This window comes from Anopheles bellator, chromosome 2, assembly GCF_943735745.2.
Source record: "Anopheles bellator chromosome 2, idAnoBellAS_SP24_06.2, whole genome shotgun sequence".
Taxonomy (NCBI): Eukaryota; Metazoa; Arthropoda; class Insecta; order Diptera; family Culicidae; genus Anopheles; species Anopheles bellator.
In genome coordinates, this window is record NC_071286.1 from 20,576,362 (window position 1) to 20,600,659 (window position 24,298).

The following is a 24,298-nucleotide window of genomic DNA, read 5'->3' on the forward strand; positions in this document are numbered from 1 at the left end:
CTAATAATACACCAGAATAAATGCATTAACTTTGATTAATCAATTATAGAGTCTTAGAGAGCGAGAAAGAGAGAGCGAAAGTTGTATTCGAAAAAAAGGATAAAGAACGGATCGATGTTCGGTTCGTTTCCTCATTCGATGTCGTTCAATAATTCCGCCCATTAACTCAATCAATCGCTTCGAAGAGATGGGCGGATGATGTCAGACTTAATCGTCCTTTCCGGCGTCTAGTTAGGGAACATGGAATGCAACGGTCTAAAAATAACTGCCCGCATCATCATCCGAGAACCACCATTGATGCACCCCTTCCGATTGACGACCATCCATTTTGGGCAGTCCTTTTATCGGTACTTCGTCCGTCTTTTATTGCTTTTTGATGGGCACTGATCAGATCGGAGACACACCCGATGCAAGTTAGCGCGCAACACTGACCGTGACCAGGCGGTCGTGAAATATTTCCATGCACGTGATCCTCGCACTCAGATTGTCTCGCGCGAGTCGGAAGCGAGTGAGAAATGCATAAACGTCCAAAACGCGTTATCAATTCACGACGCAGCATTAAGTTCGAGCTCTTGCCGATCCTGCAACATAGAAGTTATGGTCGTAGAGGGGAGTATTGAGAATAACGAAAGGAAACCCGGCACCTTATGGTCTTATCAGCAGACTTCGAGTACGTTACGCTCCGAACGGCAATTCTCTCAGACCAACGTCGGACTAACGTTCGCGTGGACGATCCACTAGGGGAATCGGATGCCGCGGAACGATCTTCTTTCCAGTGGCGTTCGGTCCGTCGGTTAAGCCAGACGTTGTCCCGAGACACGGTTAACATTCCTGCTTACCCCACTGCGCCCATTCCCGATTCCAATCCACACAGATCAAAGCGGTGCATCGATCGGTTAAGTGATTCGTGCGCGAACGATCGTTAGCAATTTAAATGGACAAATTGGCCGCTCGCTCTGGCGCCAATCGGATACTTGCCCGGAGCAGCGAGGATAAAATCGAGCAGATCGATGCTGGCCGTCAGTGATGCCGCGACCGACCAACAGCGCGGACCTGTCCCGTTGGACGCAAGTGGAGTGAAAAACTTAACACGCCATCTGGTGCTAGTGCTTGCGTGGAAACGCCTTTAAAGAAGTGCTTGCGAACAGAACATAAGCGAACGGATTTCACAGACAAATCCAGCAGCAAGTTTGTGTTCCGTTTTAAGTGTTGGTTTCCAAATTTTTTGCGTAAAAAGGTGTTTTGTGGTTTGTGAAAAATAGAACGAAAAACGGTGACCGTGGCCTGAGCCCCGTCGATCAAAGATATGTCCATCATCGTGAACGCCATCCATGGCGGCAGCGACCGACAGCTTCCGGTGTTGGTGTCTGGTTAGTAAACGCCACTTGCTGTCGAGGAAGATAAAAAAACGAAAAACGTGGCCACTGGGTCGACATTCCTGAAAGTGAAAGGAGCTTATCGTGTCGTACGATCGCGCATTCTCGCTCCCCCAACGGGCGAAACGGACGCAACACTACGAAAACGGCGTGGTCCAACAATTCGTGGAAATGCAGTTTTTGCACACTTATTTTCGTTTCTTTTTTGCAACCCACCCACTCCCACGCTGATAAGGCAGGGCGGACGGACGGACGGCGGCCCACGGGCTCGGTTCTGTGCTGATCTTGGCTGGACCTTTTAGTTAATTGGTCCCACGCCATCTTGACCTGCGGAAACTCCCGCAGGAAGCGCCGATCCCGGCCGACTACGAGGAAAAGATAACCTCCGGACCGTTTGCCACCACTTCGCGGTCTTGTGGATGTTACCCTCGACGTCGTCGGAATTCCGACCGTTTTTGTTTTTCGGTGCGTCACGGGGCGCGGCTTATCGGGGCTTGCTCTGAGTTCAGCTGTTTCCTGTTTTGGTATATGTTTCGCCCGCAAACATGCTTCCCTGACGAGTCACCAATGTTGGAGACTCCCGATCTTCTGGAGATCTTGAAACAATTTAGGCGCCCAGTGGAGTCTTTTAGTTACAGAGCGCCCTTGGGTTATAGTACAAACATTAATTCTTAGACCGTACTTCTTCGCTTCCGTTTGCGCCGTTTTGCAGTTCTACTGTACGCCCTGCTGGTCACCGACCGACGCTGCGTGGCGTTCGATATCTTCCCGCCCAACTACGACATCCGGTATCGGCTGGAAACGGACGTAACGCTCGTGCCGGACGTGCACGCTACGGACAACTACATCTGGTACCTGAATGGGTACCTGCGCGTGCACCGGTATGACGCCAAGAATCTTGCTGCCTCGGTAAGTCCTGATGCACGTCGAGCGATAACCGTCATGATGATGTTTTGTACCAATGCAAAATGGGACCCAAAATGCGGCGCCGTTGCTGTGCTGTTCGCGTCGCATAAAATTAAAATACATTCCCAGGTGACCCAGACGCCGGTAGCCCCAATGCATTAAGGCGTTGGGACAGAACACTTCAAAGCGACAGCGCTAAGATGCTCCTTCAGGGCGCGACAAAATGGAAATGGGCGCGCTGTAGGGTCAGCCCGTTAGTTAGTCCTTTACTTGATCGAATCCTTGATGCGGTGAATCATGAATCCTTGATGCGGCGCATAAGAGATGGCGCCTCCCATAATTAGCATTGTAAAACCGTTATCGTTATCCATGTATGCACATAAGCTTATGCGAAGTTTTGCACTCACTGTCCCTCGCTGCCTACTTGCCGCGTCTTCTGTTTGCAGATCGAGCTGGATCGCCACCATATCCCGCAGAGTGCGGGCGATGTGTCGGCCCTGCTGGAACCGTTTCGCATCGCGATCGCCAACGACACGGTGCTGAGTGTGCTGTTCAAGCAAAACGAACCGATCTGGGCGGCCAACATTAAGCGGGCGCTCGCTTCGCTGCTGCAGGCGCACGGCGACGGACCCGGGGCGTACGTCGTCGACGAGCAGGGCATCTTCGGCAGCTGCCCGACCGAGTACTTTGTCGTGAACAAGTCGAACGTGTTCGAGATCTCGAAGACGTACGGCATGGACCGGTGCACGATTTACCGCGGGGCGATCTACCTGACGCGCAGCAACATCCCGCAGAACCACTGCATCCCGAACAAGCAACCGCAGGCGATCACGTCCCGGATCGCCAACTACAAGCTGCGCAAGATCGAACCGTACCGGTACATGCTGACCGAGCTGGACGGCACGATGCGGACCAACATCCGGACGCTGGAGTCGTACTATCCACAGTTCCTGTACTCGCGCGTAGTGCTCCGCTACGAGCAGCACCAGGTGCTGGCGGACGAAACGACCGGCGGCGGTGGCCAGCCGGCGGTTGACATTGTCAACGGGATGGCGCTCCTGTTCAGTCCGATCCTGTTCGACAGCCCGGATCTGGAGGCGACCGGCGGCCGCAGCCCAAAGTCGACGGAGCGTCTGATCAAGCGTACCGCGCAGCTACTGAACGCGATGGCCGACAATCTGGAGACGGTGGACAACAAGCTGAACGAACCGTACGACGAGACGGTCTCGGAGATCATCCGACTGATGGGCACGATGGACCTGGACACGCTGAAGCGCCTGTACGAGGAGATCGATCTCGGCACGTCCTACCGGCAGGAGACGGCGCGGAACATCTTCCTGGAGATCGTGCCCCGGACCGGGACCCCGTCCACCATTCTGCTGACCCGCGATCTGATCATGAACAAGCAGGTCAACCCGATGACGGCCGTGCAGCTGCTGATCTCGCTGCCGTTCTACATGTCCGAACCGTCGCAGGAGCTGGTGAAGGAGTGCGAAGTGTTCCTGGAGGTCGGTGCCGACCGGCCCGACATCAAGCACGCGGCCGTGCTGAGCTACGCCACCATGATCTACAACACGTTCGTCGCCGGCAAGCTGACGGCGGACACGTTCGAGAAGTACGTCAAGATGTACTTCGATCTGTTTCTGAGTGAGTAACCCCCCGGAAGGGAGACACGGAGTGGAGCTTAACCCGCTCGTTGGGCCTTGCCTTCGACAGACAGTTTCGAGTACGAGCAGCAGATGCTGTACTTGGAGGGGTTGGGCAACTTGCAGCTGGAGAACGTGGCCGAGTACCTGGACCCGATCATCCGGGCGGACTACCCGCAGAACACCGACATCCGCTTCCTGGCGATGCTGGCCCTGCTGCCGACGGCCCATCTGCGGCCGAACCAGGTGTACGAGACGTACTGGCCGATTTTCCACTCCCGCACCAGCCCCCTGCAGCTGCGGGTGGCCGCCTTCACGATGCTCCTGTTCTCGAACCCCACGCCCGGTCGGCTTCTGGGGCTGTACAGCGTCATCCGGACGGAGAACGATCCGCACATGATCAACTTCTACCGGACGACGGTGCTCAGCATCTCGGAGACCACCTATCCCTGCTACCAGCATCTGTAAGTACCGGGGGGGGGGGGGCGAGTGGTCGGTACGCCATTCGCCAACTACTGTTAACAGGGTTACCCTTCGACACCCCCCAGCAAACTGCTGCTGGCCTACATGACTCGCCAGCTGCCGGACGCACCGGCTCCCAAGTACTGGGTGACCGGAAACTATCTGTTCGATTACCGCGACCGAAAGTTCCACATCGGCTCGATGCTGCAGACGATGCTGATCGGAAGCCACCAGACGGACCTGCCGATGATTGCTTCGCTCAAGTTTGACACCGAGGCGCTCGGTCGGTTCACCGGGCAGCTTGGGGTAGGTTGGGATTAAGAGGGACGACCGCCGCCTTCTACTAACCGTTTGCGCCGTCACATTCCGTTTCCGCCAGCTCTACATCAAGGCACGCGGGTTGAGCGACGCGGTGATCAATCGGCTGACCACCTTCAACTCGAGCCACCTGAAGCTGGACCGGCTGAGCAGCATCCTGAAGTCGATGAAGCTGGCCCCGATCAGTCCGACGCCGTTGCACTTCGAGTTTATCGTGCAGTTCGAGGGCAAAGCGGTGCTGTGCTATCACCTCAACCAGACCACGTTCCACAATCTGACCGATGGCAACAGTGAGTAGTCGCAGCGTCAGCCCTCCCGGAGTAGCGCTATCTTGTCCCTTGCTTCCTCTCTTCCTTGTCAGTAATCAACCGGATCAATCTGCTGCGCGACAGTCACGTGAACATGCAGATCGTGCGCCGCCCGTTCATGATCAAGTACGCGCTGCCGACGCTGATCGGTACCCCGGCGGACATACTGATCGAGAACACGGTCCTGGCGACGGTCCGGGGCAACACGACGCAGCAGACGATGCTGATGGATAAGGTGGCCCGCAGCAACCAGGTGGACGTGCGGTACTCCTCGTACGCGGTGGTGAAGATCCGCAGCTACAACCCGATCGACGACGTTGAGTACTCGACGATCCGCGAGCAGGGCTTCCTCGTGTACCTGCCGGTGAACAACGAGATCGTGTGGGACATCGCGGGCAAGTCGATCAGCTACAGCTTCTACCGGCCGGAGAACATGACCAGCGGGATCTCGCTGAAAAGCCGCACGCGGAATACGCCGGCCGGCCACACCGACCGAGGGAGGGCACCGGCCGAGCCGGCGGATGAGGCGGCGATCGCCAAGTACGGCTACCGGCTGGACGACCTGGGCATCCAGATGGTGGCCCGTGTGCACCAGGACTACACCCGGGACAACGTGATGTTCATGCTCGAGACGGACATCCTGGACAACGCGAAGGTCCTGACGAAGGGCCCGTTCTCGCTCGTCAACAACGTGCTGCGGATCATCAGCCTGATCCAGCTGAACACGATCCACATCGGGCGCGACAAGCACTTGACGCTGCTGATCTCGAACGACCAGAAAACGCTGCTGCAGGGCACGCTCAAGTGGGACACGCAGAACTACTCGAAGCAACCGGCAGTCCCGGAGAACGAGGTGCTGCGCGTGAACCTCATCCTGGCGCACACCATCCCGAAGCCGGCGGCGGGCAGCCGGGACGAGGTGAAGGTACTGCACAAGTGGGACATCGTGTCGCAGTACACGAACTTCAAGTGTGACCGGGCGGCCCGCGTTTTCTTCTCGCTGACGCGCCAGGAGTGGAACAGCTCCAACTGGAAGGTAGGTAGGGTGGCCACGCTCCACCGCGGTTCGGCTTTCAATTAAATTAAACCCAATCAGCGGGGGGTCAATTTTTTGCGCACCGAAACCAACAGCACAAGGTCCGCCTGGTCCCCAATTCCAGCGCTTCTCTGGTACCACCACCACAACGACACGCACTTGCTGGTGGGGGAGCGAAAGAAGTCACAGATTTTATTAGAGTGTAGAACACGAGTCTTAGCTGCCTAGTTGCTAGCTGAGACTTAGACTTTAGGCTGAGAGGTTAAACCGTGCACTCCACCGTTGGGAGTTGTAGAATTTTGTTTACGTTGATTGCTTTATCGGCTAAACGGGGCAGCTGGGTTCTACGATTCCACGAGAAGTTACTCGGCCTCCGGTTCCGGTTCCGGTTCGGGAGCGTCGGTGGCAGCTGGCACTTCTTCTGCTGCTGGTTCATCTGCTGCCGTTTCTTCCGCTATCGGTTCTTCCGCTGCCGGTTCTTCCTGCTGCTGATCGCCAGCTGTGGCCGCAAGTTCCTTTTCTTGCTCGATTAAGGCTTTCACCCCATCGACAAATTGTTTGACGGTTTCGAACTCGGTCAACCCGAGCCGGCGCTTGTTGGACACGTCCAGCAAAGCCTCACCGCCGCCTACGCCATCGCGCACCAAAAGGTTGTGCTGGGCGGCGATAGTGTCAAGCTGCGCACGATCAGCGGCCAGCTGCGGCAATCGCACGTGAACCGAGGCGCGGATTCCGGTTCCGAGATTGGCGGGGCAGAAGTTTAGGTAACCCAGACGGTCATCGTGCTGGAATGTTAGACCCTTGCCTAGAGAATCCACACCGTCGATGAGTCGCTGATAGACTTGGGCTGAAAGAAGACCAAGAAGCTATTATTATTGTTGGTGGGCCTTGCGGCTTGGAATGCTTCCTCCGGACACACATTACCTATATCGGCTCCTTTCTGTTTGGCGAAGATACGCAGGTGGTCCGCTTCGTTAGTCCAAATCACGAACGAGCTGGCTGCGTTCGTGAAAACCGTACGACCAGCGGGGAAGAACCGCTCAGCCTGAGCGGCCACCAGGAACTGGTCACCTTCCTTAAACAGTACGGAGGCTTCCTGCAGCTCGTTCCGGGCGCTATCGTCGATCGTCTCCAGCCGGTGCAGGACACCGTGAAGCTCTCCAGGGAGTTCAGCTACCACACCCGCCACCCGATCGCACACTTCCTCGTACTGGTCCTCCGTCATCCGCGGATGAAAGGGGTAACCCTCCAGGGACCGTGCGCATCGTACGCACGTCGAGACTACGTACCGTTCGTCGGTGTCCGGATTTTCCAGCTCTTCCGGAGAGCCCCACAACAGAGCTGGCTGTGCGTCCTCCGCACCAAACCCGACGTGATACTCCTCGATTAGTGGATCGAAAAACTTTGCAAACGTGGCGTACGCCTCCGGGTCCGCAGCGTATACACCGATCGCCGAATCGCGGTGGCCAAAGCCAGACTGCACGCAGTCCAACAACGTCGAACGGTAGGTCGGCGTCTTTACACCCTTCAGCTCATCCAGCAGCTCACGGGTCAGCAGTTTCTTCAGCAACGACTGGCATTCCGCGTCCGTCTGCAGCTCCTCGAAGCCTGCCTCGAGCGCCACATCGGTTTCGCTGGCCGTGCGCCGTACGTTCATTCGCAGCCCGCGGACCTCACGTTCCAGCTGCCCGATTCGAGCCCGGGCTTCGACCAATTCGGCCATACTTTCGGCCACCTGTTCATCGGTCGGGCAGTCGGGCTCGCCCAGAGCCGCCCGCAGGAACTTGCAGGCATTCTCCGGTTTCGGCTCTGCCTGGTACAGCCGGATGAGCGCTTTGCTGAGACAGTCAATGGCCCCGGCCGACTCGAGGTACTTCCGGAACGCTTCACGTTTCTGCTCGAGCTGGAAGTCCCCCCCAACAATAGAAGGACGATCAGTAACGTGAAGGTGAAACCACAAACCAGGACAAACCCGCCCGGTTTGACCCCGTTTAGCGTCAAGGTTAGGGTGCAGGGGTGAGAATTTCGCTACCTACCGAAGCCATCGCAAACTGCGGCTTCCTTTCGTTAAGGAATATCGATTTGGATGATTGACGGCCTGTTCCGAACGAGGGTTTTGCTCCGTTTTCTTGCACGCGGCAACTTGTCTCGTTTGTGTCACTACCAATTTGGAAACGAACCTCGTTCAGTGCTGAAAATTTTCTGCACGCACCTCGAACCCTGTGCTCTTCGCTCGATAGTTCCACGCTAAATGAAGTGCTCGCTAGCTGGCGATGTCTACTAGGGATGGTATTGCAGTATTTGGAATGATTGGGCGAATGGGCGCGAACCACCAGTAGACATGCAACCAAACAAACCTATCGCCATGGTGACCGGTGGTGGGTTAGTCAAGGACGAAATACATGCTCGCTCCTAAAGGTCGCAACGTGGGCAACAGATTTGTTGTAAACGATAAGGGACTGGCCACGCTTAGGAGTTAGGGGACGTCCCGGTCTCCTGCTCCTGCTCTTGGGTGCGCGTTCCAATCGCGTCTTGATTGGGTTTTTCAGATGTGCTTCTCGGCGGACTATCGGCCGCTGGTGTTTCTCCAGCGACCCTTCGCCCTGACCGGCGAGGTCGTGTTCGGGGAGACCAAGGTGCCGAAGCTGTGCCCGAAAGAGCCCCGGATTGCGTTCAACGTGTCGTACCACCTGCCCGAGTACGTCGAGCAGATCTACCAGGCACTCGATACCACCGACCGGTCCTGTCCGAAGGAGATCCTGCGCCTAACGCCACCACCGTTCTCGGGCGATTGCCAGGCGCACCGGTTCACGCCGCTGACCACCGTTACGGGGCTCGATGCGTACTTCAAATTTACCAAGGTACCCCAAGGGCGGGCTGCGAAAATTACTTTCCGGCGTATTACTGAAACGGTTAAACACCTTCTCAACAGCTACCGTCGTGGATTGACATGCTGCTCCATCGGTTGGACCATGCCGTGTCGGCGGTGGTACCGGGCCGTGTCCAGATGCTCAACATGACCGACCACATCGACGTGCGGGTTAGTGTCCTGCCAGGATCGAACGATTCGATCATCCAGGTGAACGGTGCGCAAATCTGGTTCCCGGCCCGCTTTTACCACAACGTCAAGCTGCACCATTCATACACGTCGCGCATCGAGTACGGGTTCCTAAGTGAGTAACCATCGGTGCCAGACCTACCTCTCGCTATCATCATCCCGCTTTCTTCGGACATCTGTTTCGTTCCTAGGCGTATGCAGTTTGGTTAACAACAAGCTGACCACCTTCAACGATCGCGTCGTGCAGCTGACGGACTCGATCCGGGACGAGTATCGGGTGCGGGACAGCTTTCTGCTGACCGCCGACTGCTCCATCGCTCCGAAGCTGGCCATCTTCGTGCTGGACGGCGGGAAGGGCGTCCAGATTTACACCGGCGGCAACTATCTGATCTACGAGACCGGTCCGAGTGCAAACGCCACGACCATGACGGTGAACATTAACGACCAGCAGTTGGTGGATCTGCGCAACATCGTGTACCAGTACCCGCCGGACGACGAGTTTTACGACTTTCGGGTGTACATCGACCGGGAGGACGTGCTGGTGGTCGAGAACCAGCTGAACGGAGCCGTGGCGCAGTACGGGCCGACCGGGATCGTTAATCTGCTGCTACCGACCGTGCACAAGGGACAAATGTGTGGGCTTTGCAGTAGTGACCGCGAGTGACCCAGAGCGCAGTATCTCCCGCGAACCACCAAGCGGCGTACGATTGGCTCAGCATGATTCCTGTTCGTTTTGTTAGAGTAGATTGCTTAGAACAAAATAATAATAAAGTATACACATTTCTTATCCATAAGTGGAATGTGCAGAAGGATTTTGTTAAACCGCTGTTTGGGTTGATGAGTTCAACCGTGATTCCAGTGGCAGCTAGTTGTCAGTATACTTCTTTAACGGGCGCCCTTCCTCATAGGTCCTCGATAGTATAGTGGTCAGTATCCCCGCCTGTCACGCGGGAGACCGGGGTTCGATTCCCCGTCGGGGAGAGGAAATATATATTACTATATATATTTTATATATATTACTATATATATATATATATTTTATATATATTACTATATACGCTTTTTATATATATTACTTATGGCGCCTGCATTTATGTATCCCTTTAGAGCTCATATAGTTTGATAGCTCTGCTATATGCGACTTAAAATAAATTTTTATTTTCTTTCATTTTGTAGTAAAAGCCGAAACAAGAAGTTTAATTTTCCAATTTTATTTCAAAATGATGCAGTCCATCGGCCTTTCTTTTCGAAGCATTAACAGGTTGCAGAACAATTCGATGATCGTCCCAGCACATTTTCACATCCATTGATTCCTACGAACAAGATTGATCGGCTTTCATTTACCAATTTACCATGAATTGAGTTGCGCAAGAATGGAGAACCATTGAAACAGGAAACTTCACCGCATGCGTCCTTTTTGTGTGATGTGACGAGAAACCGCAGGGAAACAAAAGAAGTAAAAAAGAAAACACAATACAACTGTTCGCATTTTGGTTAGGTTTATTACTAACTTCTCTCCTCCGTTAGGGACGTCGTAATCAGAGTCCTTTAAATTAGTTCGGCGCACATGCAAGCTCAACAGTGCATGGGAGGGTTGCAAATTTTCGTATTTAAATCCTCCTTTCCCGCTCTTACTGACAACGACCGCTTTGCTGCTACTTACACTAGCTATTTAATGATAATAATAATAATTCAGACGGGAAACGGGAAGAATTATTGGTCGATCAGACACAGATACTCCTGTAGGGTGAACACATGTCCTTCCCGTTTTCTTTCTGTTTTTTTAAATATAGACTAAGTAAACTTATAAGTATAGCCGTTCGCACAACATAAGCACACACGCACACAAACACACAAACACAAGATCGCGTGTCCCTTTCAGGTTTGTTCAACGGAAACCACAAAAGGGACCACAAGCTTCGTTGTTGCACAACACGATAAACAGATGGAATCGTGTGCAGAGGCTCTTTTTAAATCGCTTTACATTTTTACAGTTACGTACCATAACAGCCGCGATCCGTAGGGACATAAGTTTTTTTCCTTTTTTATGTATAGTTTATACAAAACCGAGATGATCGATCTTCTCGCCTATCGGTTACTATGGTCTACGCCAACAACTTGCGTTCATTTTTCCTTTCTGTGTTGCTTTCTTGTTCAGCTTCTGTAGCGCTCGTGAACGGCGTTTTCTATGTCTTGTAAGAAACGGCAACGGTTCTTCAAAGAAACGGGAATTGCATCGAGAATGGATCATGGATTATGGATGCAAACACCGTCAATTCTACTCTTTTCATGCCCTCTTTTACCAGCTAACTGCACCACACTCCCATCCCAGGCGGATTGGTGAGTAAACACCGAAGTACCGAAAATTGAACAAACGCAAAAGTGGTGAAAAAGAACACGCTGGAATTAATGAATAATCGGTAGAATCAAGTGATAGATTTGATACTAGCGATGAGAAACGCATCACGCTCCTACAACATACGCACACTCCTGTCGTGCCGCCGATCGTCACCTAACAGTTTCTGTTTTCATTAAGTGTTTTACTAATCAGTCTTACTGTATGTATATTCGTTTGTGTTTTTGCCAAGAAAACCGATAAACGGATGAGTTTTTTGAGGCAGGGATTATGTTATGATATCGTAAACCATATCATCGTCAGCATCGCCATCACCTTCACCATCATCATCATCGTCTGGATCTGCCAGTGTCGGGAACAACTCCTGCTCGGCAGCGTCATCCGATTGAAGCGAAGGACATCCATCGGCAAATGGGGAAGAATACTCGGCCAGCGAATCGCTGTCATTATCACGGTCATGACGATCGTCCACCAACAGCGAACCGCTGTCAATCCAACTACATTCTACTACCTCCTCTCCTTCACCCGGCTGTGGGGCGTTCGGCTATTCGCGGAACATCCTGCTTACGCGTGGATTGATACGCCGCACCCGGCCCCGGCTGCTGACACTAGTCAGCAGCATGGCGGCATCATTCTCCTCACCTTCGATATCAACGTCGTTGTTGTACTCTTCACTGGCGTCGCCATTACGCAGTCGATGATGATGATGTTGATAGGATTGGTGATGATCGCGATGATCCCGTTCTCTGGCTCTAGTGGCTCTCGCCGATGGCGAAGGTTCTGCTGCTGCTGCTGCTCCTTCCATAACTTGCGACAGCGACGCGCTTCCTTCATCTGCATCCGACAAGTAACTGTGACGATGACGGTGGGGGCGCGGAACCCGACGCTGACGTAGGCCACCACCAGCAACAACACCATCACCGATGGGTCGCTGCAGAAGTTCGTCGTTCGCTGCAGGATCAGCTGCGCCGGTACCGCGCTGGTTGGTGTTGGCGGACGACTGATGGCGAGAAGGAGGATGATACGGAGGATGATGTGGTTGTTGTTGTTGTTGTTGTTGTGATGATGGTGGATGGTGTTGCGCAGCCTGCTGTTGTGTCGCTGGTTGCTGGACAACAACACCGCTACTATTATGACTATTTTGAGTACTACCGTAGGGCGACGGTGAAGCGTCGGTCAAGCGACGGGAGCGCTGCCGGATGTTTGCCAATGCGCGCGCTATGTCGTCATCGTCGTCATCGTCGTCTTCGTCGTGTACGTGCACTGGATTCCGTTGCGCTGGAGGGATTCGTTGGCTCCTGTGGGTCCCGCCGAACCGCCTTCGACCACGATGGTGACGATCGTCATCATCGTCCTCTTCCGACTCTTCGTTGTACCGGAGTCGCTTCAGGTTGCGCGTGGATCGACCACTCGAAGTGCCAGGCAGCTAAAGTAGTGGAAGAGAAGGTGGTTTCTTAGTGGTACATCCTTTCCAGGAGTCATACAAGGGGCTTCCAGCAAACTTACCTCGTATTCTTCGTCCGATGTGTATCGTTCTTTCCGACGCGCTCGACTCGTACTGGCCGTCGCCGGTTGTTCTGCTTTTTTTGGGGTCCCTCGCGTCGTACGGGCCCCCGTAGTGGTGGCCGCGACCGCCTCCGTCGTTGCGGAACTGCTGGCGGCTTGGGTGGTTTGCGAGCGGCTGGCACGAGCTCTTGACCAAGCGGCGGGCGCAGCGGTAGTCGCAAGTGCGGCAGCCATCGTGTGAAGCGGCGTATTATCATCCGAATCACTATCACTGTCACTGCTAGCCTCCACCTGATCATCCTCTTTTTCATCGGCCATTGCCTCATCGTGAGAAAAGGACACGGACTTTTTTCGATTTTTCGCAATGTGACGACGGTTCCGTAACTGGCGACCCACCTTGCCCCCTTGCGGCGCTCGAAGTGGCATGTCGTCATCATCGTCCTCCTCGGGATCATCGTTGTTGTGGTCACTGCCGTGATGGTTCTCGTGCACGATAGATTCGTTCGACAGACCAGCATCCACCAGCTCACTTCCCGTCACGCTCATAGTCTGGTCCAGCTCGTCGGGATTCCGTTGGTGGCGCGAAAGTGTTGCGGCAGTGCGATTGCGTGTCCTTCGCAAAAGAGCTGCTGTCTCAAGGGGCGTTGTCGTCGTTCCCCCGCCGAGCCTACCGGCACTCGCCGACACGGGGACGCCCCTCACAGTGGCCGATGATGCACCGCGGGATGATGGACCCGGTTCACCGTAGTTGTGATCGACCGTGTGCGGTGGTGGCGTACTTGTGCTACTGGCCGCCATCACTCCCTCGCCGGTCGTGCCTCGTAACCGACGTCCAATGGCCGTAGAACTCGTGCTGGTGCTGGCTTCTGTTCGTCGAACCATGACACCCGAGCCGTTCGTCTCGGTCGTAGTTTCCACGATCACGCGGCGTGAGGTTCGCGAGGAATGATAGGTACTGGAGGAGGAAGTCTGTTGTTGCTGGTGTGGCCGACCCGTTTCATGATCACTCGCGCTGTCGTACCAATGGCTGTTGGTATTGCGACCGCCTGAAGCAATACTACGTTGGCTTCTCGCTGCCGCCGCCCGTTGTGTTGACCCACGCTTGCTGATGTTGCTCGCCTCCTCTGGGGTCTGTTCGCGATCGGAGATGACTGGTTTACGCGTTCGCATCCGACGGTCCGAAGCAGCTGTGCCGGATGCCCCCGTCGCAGCCGTCGAGAATGCGCCGGTGCTTCGAGAACTCGGACCAGCTTGATGCTGGTCTTCCTCATCCTCGTCCGCTATCCGACGACTTCTTCCGACAACGGCAACAACCACAGGGATTCCACTATCGCCTGCTTCGTCGTCGTCGTCATCGTCGTCATCATCGTCGTCGTCATCAGCATTACGTTCTCCGTCGAGACTATCGTCCTCACTCTTGCCCCACTCCGCTTGCGCTCGTCGAACGCTTCCGCGCGTCGATCGTGGCACTTCTTCCTCGTTCTCCGTATCGGACACAATCCGAGCTGTTTTGGGGCGCTCCTTATGGTAGCTATGGTCCGACTCATACCGTCCGCGATTACGCTTAGCAGCCGATCCGTTCGCGCTCGGTCCCCCTCGGCGTCCACTTCTCTCCGCCATATTGTCGTCCTCATCGTCATCGTCATCCTCTTCGGATGATGCAGCCAGCGGATTGCGAATCGCACGACGAGATCGCTTGTTGGTCGTCTTTGGCTTCCCATTGTTCCTCCCATCACTGGGGCCTCTTGTGTCACCGGTCGGTTGCATGAACGACGAAAATGACGATGCTCCGTTTCGCAGAGAACGTGACGATGATTGTCCGGCTGCCGTCGATGCTGCTCCAAAAGCATCTTGTCTGACGGTCGCACGAGATGTAGTGCCACTCGCTGCTACCGATGATGCACCCATAGTCGCCGTATCGCTGGTCACGGAAGACAAGCCATTTTTACGTTTCGTCGTCGAACTGACCTTCCGGCGACGATGGACCTTTTTCTTTTTCTTTTGCGAAACGTGTACAACCTTCCGGCGTTTTTTGTACGGATTGTACACTTCACCTGAATCGTAGTCGGCTCGATGCGATACTGGAACGCCTGTACTATCGTCGTCATCGTCATCGTCGCTGTCCGAATCGTCTAGGCTCGTCGAATCGTCCCCACCGCTAGTGCTCATCTCGCTTTCCTCATCACTCCCCACAGACGCTTCGTCAACCTCCTCTTCTTCTTCATCGTCTTGTTCGTCCTGAGATCGGCGACCGTGTCGCCGGGTTCGCGTACGACTACTGCTTGGAGGCGATAACAGATCTATCACATGGTTGCTCGATGAAGAAACACCATTTGATCCACCGGCCGCTTGCCCTCGCCGCGATAGCATGCCACCGTTGCGCGTTCGTTTCTTGCTAGGCGTCGATGGTAGATTACCCACTTCATCTTCGTCATCGTCATCGTCGTCTTCGTCATCGCTGCGTGTATGACTTGCGGCTGTCCGCGAGGAGCCTCCACTTGTGTTCATACCAGAGCTGCTGCCCAGCGCAACAGCCGCTACTAATCCTCGTCGCCCGCTGTTGCTACTGCTCGGACCGGGACCATCGTTGTCGGCCCCTCTGCGACGACGTTCCGCGTTTCGACGACGTTTTGTTGAGGGCAGCCCATTATTTGACGCCCCTGAGCCGGTAGCAGCCATCCACCCGCTCCCACTGGCTCCACCGGCGGCAGCTCCGCTACCGCTGCTTCGTTTACTGCCAGCCTTACCACGCTTCCGAGCCATCTTCCACATATGGATAATCTGTTTAATGTTAGCCTCGAACAACGTACTCAGCCGCAAAGTCATCGAATAGATCTGTTGGGCAAACGATCACATGTCAATGTTGGTCTTCTTGATGCTATGTGGCAACGTTTTAACACGACTTACCCTCGAACGCTTGTTGGTGTTGTAGTTGCGCGAGTTTTGGAAGATTAGCTTCATGTCTTTGTAGAAGTCGAGCGGCGAATCATAGTTTCCGCCAAGCAGATCCTCCTTGATGGTGCGCAAATCCATAGGCGTGTCGATGATCTGCAGATAATCTGGGTGTTCGATCGTATCGACCGGTTCCCGGAATGGCTCGGAATCATCACACTGCCAGATCATCTCAAGGATTTCTCGGCAATCGACGCGCCAATCTCCTTCCGGCACCAATCGACGAGATCTGCAATGTAGGCAAACAAATAGTAAAAAGAGAGATCACAGTGTTGACCATCACCAATAGTGTTGCAATTTAAAACAATGCACCAAGGCGCTCGATCGTATAGTTACCTTCGCGAACCGGCCGGAGGTCGGCGGTTAGCGGAAGTACCGCTCCCCGACGGCCCAGTACCTCCCGCAGCTCCACCGCTAGAAGGATGGCCGGGACGATGGCTTTCCACTTCCGAGTCCGACGAGAGGTAGGTATCGACCAGCTGATGGTAAACGGCTGGGACGTCAATTTCGTTGAGATCACTACGGAGTAAATGACCGCGGTTAGCAACGTTACTATTGTTCGGTTTCACCCTCAAACCGTACCTCAAAATGCGTAAACAGAGATCAGTGATGATGCGTGCATTGCGTACGATCGTGCTGTGCGATTCGTTAAACTTTTCCGCATTTGTCGCCAGGTAGCGCACATCGAATTGGGCGGACGTGACCCGCCGATAGAAGCGATTTTCGAAGCGGGACTTGATCGTGTTCAAATCGATCGGATACTCCACCACGAACGCGTACTCCGGGTACAGGTTGAGATCGACGGGGGCCAGAAAGAGATCAGCGATCGCTAACCCCATGACCTGCTCGAGCCCCGCTATGATACGCCGGCAGGACGCGTCCCGGTCGCCTCGCGGCCACTCTTCCGTTTTGGGTTGGTACAGTGTCGCCTGCAGCTCTTCGGCCAGCACCGGAACCGCTCCACCGATCTCTTCCGGCTGGCGACTTTCGTCGACCGGCTCCAGATCCCAGGGACTCATCAGTTCGTACTCTCCATTGTCCCAACGCACTCGGAAGCACATGAACGGTGAGTCGGGAAACTCGCTCGAAAGCTGGTTGCGAGATTCGATTTGTCCCGTCCACCACACGTCCTCGATCATGCAACGGAAGCGATCACCGGGTCCCCAAGTCCGACCGATCATTGATGTGTCAAACGTTTGCTTCAGCACTAGAAAATCTAGGACATCCGGCATGTCGTGGTACTTGATGGCAAAAGAGCGATCCGTCAGGTCACCCTCCTCGTTGATGATTCCCAGCTTGAGGCAGCAGAGCCTTGGTGGTCGGATCTCGTACTTTATACCGATCACCTTGCACACTTCGTGTGCTCGCAAGTCTAACGTGGCCCACGGTTCGCACCGATTGCCCAAACTGTAGACCGATTTCGTGCGCACCGCCTCCAGGTAACGCTGGTGACCCTGCCGGAAGTAGACGACTTCATCGCCCATCTGCGGATAGTAAGGCGCCTTCCGCGGAATCACCTCCGACAACCACTCGGGCGGCCGGAACTGTTCGGGTATTTCGCCATCGCGTGTCAACGGTATTTTGCGGATCTTTGCATTCGAACGGCGACTCGTAGTGGCGGTGCCTGTGGCACTCGTGTCACTAGCGGCCGCTCCCGATGGTCCTTCCGCTTGCGCATTGCTTGGACCGGCTTGATCAGGGTCGGGCGGTGAGTAAGCCCGCCGTTGCACGTGTTTGCGCTTCGAGCGCTTTGGTGGTTCCAAATTTCGTCCCGGTTCATGCGAAACCCAATCGGAGTAGTCGGAGCTTTGCGAATCGCTCGAACTAGAGCCGGATTCGAGCTCCTCCTCGATTGCGGTCGAATCGTCACTGTGGCTTGATTCCGAAGACGAGGATTCGTTCTGTTCGTTCTCGTGCTCGTCCTCTTCCGGCGGTTCTGGTAACGGTTCGTTCTCGCGTACCGCACGCGTCCGGTAGGCGGGTGCCGGACCACCACCGGCGCCAACACCACCACCGTTTCCTACACGTCGCAACGAACGATTTCCCGCGGCTCCACGACGTCGACTTCCGGAAGGGCCACCATTCAGTGACTGACCACCTCCCAGTGCGCTACTGTTGGCAGTATTAATCATCACGGGTCGGCGTCGCATCTCGCGCCGGTACACTTCCTGTTCCTGCACACCCGCCCAGTAGACGCGCTGCTTGAGGTGAACCATCATCGAATAGTTCATCGGCCTCACGTACTGTCGACGATGAAACTTGAAGATTTCCTCTTCAGGTGGTGCTGCCGCCGCCGCCGCCGCCGCTGGTGCTCCTGCCCGATGCCAATTACCGACTGAACCGAAGCGTTGCTGCTGTTGTGCTGTGGCGTTGCGACCTGCGGCCACCGGAGCCGGGGGATTCCGAGCATTTCCACCAGCGTGAAGCTGCTGCTGCTGCTGCTGACGCTCGTTGTTCGAATCCGGAGCCATAGCTGCACCGAACTCGTCCGGCAATGGCAGCTCGCCATTTCCTCCTCCACCTGCTCCTGCACCTCCTCCTCCGCCGCCGACGCGACGATTTGCCAACGCCTCGATCATTCGATCAATGTTCGAGTATGCGGCGCCATCTCGGGCCCCTGCCGCGGGGAGTTGCTGGGGTTGCGCTTGCTGCTGCAGTTGCAGCTCTCCGCCGTTTTCTACGCTGATGTTCGGAATCAGCTGGTCGGTGGGACAGTTTTCGCGCCCCGGGACCAACCGCTGCAGGGCAGGCGGATATGGGTTTCCATCGATGTCAACGAGGAAGGGAGGTGGCATGAGATGGGGCATGGTTTGCGTTTGCTCGTCCATCACGTGGAGCGCCGAGTCGCGAATCAACGGCCGGTAGTCGGTGTGGAAGAACAGCTCCTGTGGCAGTTGCTTCAGTTTTTCGTGCCCAGAACCATAGCCAAACATCAGGATGTGGCCGTCCTGATCGGTAGCCGCAATCATCATACCGTCCGGGGACCACTTTGCGTCGTAGATGCCACCTCCTAGGTTACCGATAAGATCTTCGGTCTTGTTTATAAAGCTGGCGATCGTAACTCCCTCGACAATGTCCCAAATGTACAGGTGCCCATCGTGGCCCGCCGACAGCAGCACGCCTGAATCCTTGGCGTGGGATTCAAGCACATATATTTCACTCGTGTGGCCACGCAGCACCCGATGCAGCCGACCCGTATGTGCGTTCCACACCTTGATCGTGTGATCGTTCACCGCCGTAATGACCCAGTTGTCCGTGTTATCCCATGACACCATCGTCACCTTCAGCTTGATGTTACCATCGTCCACGGTTGGTGTGGGGCAACTCTGTGTCAGATCGGACATGTTTAATCGGATCGATTTCCACTGTTGCGACTCAAAGTGCCACACGAGTGCTGTCCCGTCCTTGCTGCCGGAAATGAACCGCAGTCCAGCGTGCGCCCACTGGATCGAGTCGACCGTATCGCCATGTGATTCCGTCTCAAGGATACGCTTCGGGCCGTCTTCCGACATCAGGTAGACACGCACGTGATGGTCGGCAGAACCGGCCGCCAGGAAGATGCCACCGGGTGAGAACGAACCGCAAATCATTTGCGCCTGACCGGGTCGAAGCTTCTCGTGGTACGACGTTGGCTTGGAGCAGAATGTCGTTTTGCCACCGCGTGTGTTGTACTCCCAGAAGGCGACCGAACCGTCGGTGCTGGTTGTTACCAGGTATCGGAGATCGGTTTTGGGCGAGGGACAAAAGTTGACGGAAGTGATCATGCCCGTGTGTCCCGACAGGACAGCAATCGGACCGCCGTACTGTAGGTCCCAGACGCGCAGGATGCGATCGAGCGAACCGGCCGCCAACATCGTGTTGTCGAGGTTGATGGCAATATCGGTGATTTCGGCCGACGCCCCCCGGAACGTGGCCAACAGCCGGCCATCGATTGCGCTCCACAGTTTGACGAGGAAATCATCCGCCCCGGTAATGATGTACTTTCCCGTCCGATCGAACAGCACACAGTAGACGGCCGACAGGTGGCCGAGCGTGCGCCGTTGCAGGTTTTGCTTCGAGTAGAACGAAGTTGGGATAGCCTGGTGGCGGACCAACGGGCCGGCACTTTCACGACCGTACAGCACCCGTACCAGGTTGTGCGTGTTGTTCCGGTTGACGACATCGCTCAGCGGGCGGTCGTGCACCCGGGTGTAGTAATCCACGAGCTGCCGGGGTCGCGACACGGTTTCCTTTGTGCGCAGTAGACTTTGCCGCCCCGCACCCAGCACCGAGATAATCCCGGAAACAGCCGGCGGGAGCTGTTTGTCCAGCAGCGGACCAACACGGCTGCATACTTCGAGTAGATGTTGCGGTCCAATGTGGGGATACTTTCGTTCCTAGCGATGAGAAAATAAAACGGAAAATTGTGTCATAAAAGGCTAGTATCGAAGTGGTTTGATATTGCTCGCTCAAGGCCACCGTATTCAAGAATACAATATTATTTTAAATTATTTCAAGTCTTTCAAGCCAACCAAGTCCACCTTTCGTCGAATCGACGAAACTGCTACGAGGCTCTCACGGCACGGGAACTCATCACTGCTGCGCTGGTAACTCACATTTGAGGTGCCGGACTGTCGCGATTCATCCATGGCCAAAACCCGTGAGTGTGTATTGGTGCGCCCTGTTCACGTCTCAGCAGTGTAAGCGAGTACGCAGTCGTACATCGCATGATGAAATTCGTAACAATGACGGGCACTGAACCAGCCCGTTTGGAACTGACATTTATCAGCTTAAAAACCTATAAAATCAAGCTTTTTTATGCCCTCGGCTTTCATAGCAGCTGCGAAATAGTATTCCGCGTAGCTAGGAATATAGTTGTGCGGAGGAACATTTTGTAAAACATAGCTTTTCGCTCATTACTTTCTCGGTTTGAATCGTGTAAAATTTTGTAAACAAACTCCGGTGGCATTTGTTTTGATGCAATCAGCCGCCGTGGGGTCGGTCTATGGCACAAGCAGCGCTCTAGCATAACGACGACTCCCGCCGTCCCGCCCCGCCCCGCCAACACCACTTGGCTCGTGGTACGGAACGTCAAGCGAAACCACCGCTAACAGTCAGGGGAAGGATTAAGGCAAAGAAGCAAACGGCACCGTGGGGTTTGGAAGTACAATTTCGATCATCACCGCCTACTTTGACTCATGAAATTGAACGCCGCGGAGGCAGCGTAGAAACACACAAAGAGGACCAGCCCGGACCGCAGAGCGCTGAACGGGTCGCGGTTGTCTGCTGCTGTAGTACGAGCTCGCACACACAGGCACAACGCTACTCACACATCGGTCGGCGAGCTTACATACGAACGATGCGTAACTCAGCCCCATTAGTGTGAGCTCGTAAAACTACACCACATTCGCACTTGCAGAGAGTGGCAGCTAGCGTGTGAGCGAGATGAAAACAGAGCAGCAGCCGAGCCAGGTTTTATTGCCAGCTAAAATGGCGTCGCTGTAGAATTTTTACCAGATCCACTTTTTCCGTATAAGCAAATTCTAAATTGCAATACATTTCAATTTCCACGCTCAACGCTTGGCACTTAAATCTGTCCTGGACCTTTCCGCTACTTCACAAACCATACGACAAAACTGAGACTGTTGTACGCACCGCAATGGATCGTCAAAAAGGTAAATAATGGCTGTTAATGCAACAACACTAAACTTTTCCCAGCCATTGATTTAAGTACGCGAATTGTGAAACTGAGGTGCTGCGAGAGTAACCGCCGCACAGCTTCCAGGCTGCCGAAGCGCCCAACTCGAAACAAAGCGTAGTAGGCGACGCACGAGCGAAGGTATGTTGGCGGCTAATGCGATCATTCTTGGCGGTGGTGTTCCGCTGGTCCTCCCGTCGGAGAAGACAGGTTGCAGACACGGCAACGAATCAATCGGCCAGCGGACGTTTCACAGACAACGCAATCCAATAAGCGCCACCCCGCACCGCAGGCTCGCGCTCTCTCGCTCTCTCTCTTTCTCTGCTGCGGTAGCACAAAGAAATCCAACATGGCTGCCATACTGCGCACGGACGTGCTGCGGTGGAAACCTGAAGAAGGTAACGGCGATTTGGCCACAAAACAGCGGTCAATATGTTAGCGGTCCCGGACATGGCCATTACGATGTCACTTCATAGTACAGTAATAACGCCAACATGCGCTCCGAATATTGAAAGAAAAGCTTGTTTTAGGCGAAGTGTAACAACGAAAAGAATTCATCGGAACATGTGGTGCACTGAAAACCGGAGAACAATCCGGATTGCGTCCGGTCCGGAAGTTCCGACCCGGATCGCGACCTTCAAAGAGACACCACGGTGCTCGCGAGAGAACGCTATGAGTGTGCGGGACGGATGCACCAACACCACGGTGTCACTCGTGAGAGTGTGTGTGTTGGCGGTGGCCACCCGACGAACCTGGGCATCCTTTCCCGGAAGCGGAAGGAGTTTTGGCAAACTTTTGTCGGTACCTTAATTTTGTTCCACAAAATGGCCCCTTTTAGTACTTACCAATTCTGCTAATGTTTGCCGATGCTCCTGGCCGGTCCAGTCGAGGCGGCGCGGAAATATCTGCACGCGGGATGGGTGTCGGTCGTTCCAGCATCGGCAAGCGGCAGCAAGGGGTCACCAAACCGGCCGATGGTTGAAGCAAGAAATGCAAAAAAAATCAAAACAACAACAATCAACAACCATTGGGTCACTGACCTCAGCGCCCCGTGTCACCGGGGCTAGGAAACGGGCAGGAAAGAACGGGAAGGAAAGAAGGCGTCAGAGACACACGGTAGACAAGGCAGCTACCGCCGCACCACCGCCACCAGACACACACACAACCCTCCTCGCCACAGGCCCAGTTACTTTCCCTTTCCGTCCACCGTAGGACCAGTGCTGTGAGCATTCGAAGCATACAGAAATCGAGGATGCACCACTTTGCCACCATTAACAGCAGCACCCGCCATCCCCACCCTGACTGCCCTATGGGCTCAGAGCGTGAAGGGAAGGCTCGGCTCTAAACTGGGACAAGGTCAAGGTCGTTTGTACTAGGGGATTCCCGCGCGTTTCGAAAACTTCGTCATCGACTGACGTTACGCCTGGACTTTGGCAGTTTTCTCGACGTCATCATCGGTGAATGCTCTCGTGCTTGGGGGGACAAGACGAGTGTTATCGCCGGCAAAATACCTCAATGGAGTAAGTAGGGAGGGAGGTAGTAGGTGGTAAGGGTTTTGAATCAATTGAAGTATACACGTGCTCAGTGATCAATAACTATGCTAAATCGTTCACCGGTCGGGGCGCGTCTCGTCACGCAGATGATGAATAAAATATGTTACCAAAACTATCCAATCGATCTCAAAATCTATTAGGATAAACTGAGTAAATTGAACGAATGTTTAGCAATCAAATTCAGTTCAGAAAATTAAAACAAAAAATCGTAACAAAAAATATTTTCAATCGAATAATTCGGTGAGCACTCGACAACATCGTCATCTCGTTCCGTTCGCCATCCAAGCAGGTCATGCCAGAGCAGGATGGAGAGCTGCGCACGATGGATCGTATTACCATTCCCGGGCCAAGTTGTTGGTGTGTGGGCAAAAAAGGGGTTGGGAGGGATCAAAATGACAACAAAACAGAGTCCAAACTTACGTCTAAATGTTCCAACTCCTGCACTAAAACCTGTAACGAAAAATGGTACATTAAAAGGTAAACAGCAAGCTAGAAATTCAGCGATCAGGTTGCTTACGTTTGCCGTTTCTCGCAGCGGTCCATTGGCGAGGAATTTAGCAATCAGGAAATACAGTTCTGTGGATGATAAAGAGGAAAATCGGCAGGTTTTTAGTAGAATTAACACGAAAAATGGTACTCCACTAACACATTCTCGGTTCTACGTGCTACCGAAAGGCACGGCGAGTGCAGAGGACCCGCGGAGCTACGTGCTTTGTACCAGCGAAGCGTGTTTTCGCGAAACAGATTATTTAGTATGGCTCGTGTGTGCACTGCACCTACCTTGGATCGGAACTTTTGCTTTCACTAGGCTTCTATCTTCCATTTTCACGTACGTTTGCTCACTACAATCAGTCGAATACTACAGAAAACTGCATTTCTTTAGCGCACCGACAACTGCACGCATCCGCCATTACTTAACTTCTGAGTTTGAGGAACCCACCAACGAACGGCCGAGAGCGGCGCTCACGAACACTCACTCACTCACTCAAAACAAAATCACTTTTCACGCACACCACCGCCCTGTCAGCTGCACTCACACACCGTCAATTCTCCTGCTGCTCTCGATTCTGCCCCCAGCGTATGTGCGATTTTTAACTGCCAATTTACGAAGTTTGCTGAGAAAATGCAATATTACGGACACACT

General features: G+C 54.3%; 2 protein-coding genes and 1 non-coding gene across 3 annotated transcripts; 2 read left to right on the forward strand and 1 right to left on the reverse strand.

Annotated features, from left to right (window-relative positions):
• Positions 1-1,306: 1,306 nt before the first annotated feature.
• LOC131207165 (uncharacterized) lies at positions 1,307-9,888 on the forward strand. Its single transcript, XM_058199775.1, has 10 exons — positions 1,307-1,370; positions 2,089-2,285; positions 2,729-3,929; positions 3,999-4,392; positions 4,477-4,696; positions 4,770-4,998; positions 5,070-6,052; positions 8,602-8,913; positions 8,985-9,225; positions 9,302-9,888. Exons 1-10 carry the CDS (start codon positions 1,307-1,309, stop codon positions 9,772-9,774), a joined length of 4,314 nt encoding a protein of 1,437 aa, XP_058055758.1. The 3' UTR covers positions 9,775-9,888.
• Positions 9,889-10,019: 131 nt separating this feature from the next.
• On the forward strand, positions 10,020-10,091 carry Trnad-guc (transfer RNA aspartic acid (anticodon GUC)). The gene has a single exon. It is a non-coding gene; the product is annotated as a tRNA-Asp (tRNA).
• Positions 10,092-10,600: 509 nt separating this feature from the next.
• On the reverse strand, positions 10,601-24,063 carry LOC131208547 (bromodomain and WD repeat-containing protein 3). Its single transcript, XM_058201334.1, has 9 exons — positions 23,935-24,063; positions 23,672-23,730; positions 23,575-23,604; positions 22,447-22,506; positions 16,507-20,300; positions 16,261-16,443; positions 15,880-16,153; positions 12,973-15,807; positions 10,601-12,892 (listed from the first exon to the last, which is right to left on the reverse strand). The coding sequence occupies exons 1-9, from the start codon at positions 23,975-23,977 to the stop codon at positions 12,011-12,013; spliced, it is 8,160 nt and encodes a 2,719-aa protein (XP_058057317.1). The 5' UTR covers positions 23,978-24,063; the 3' UTR covers positions 10,601-12,010.
• Positions 24,064-24,298: the final 235 nt, after the last annotated feature.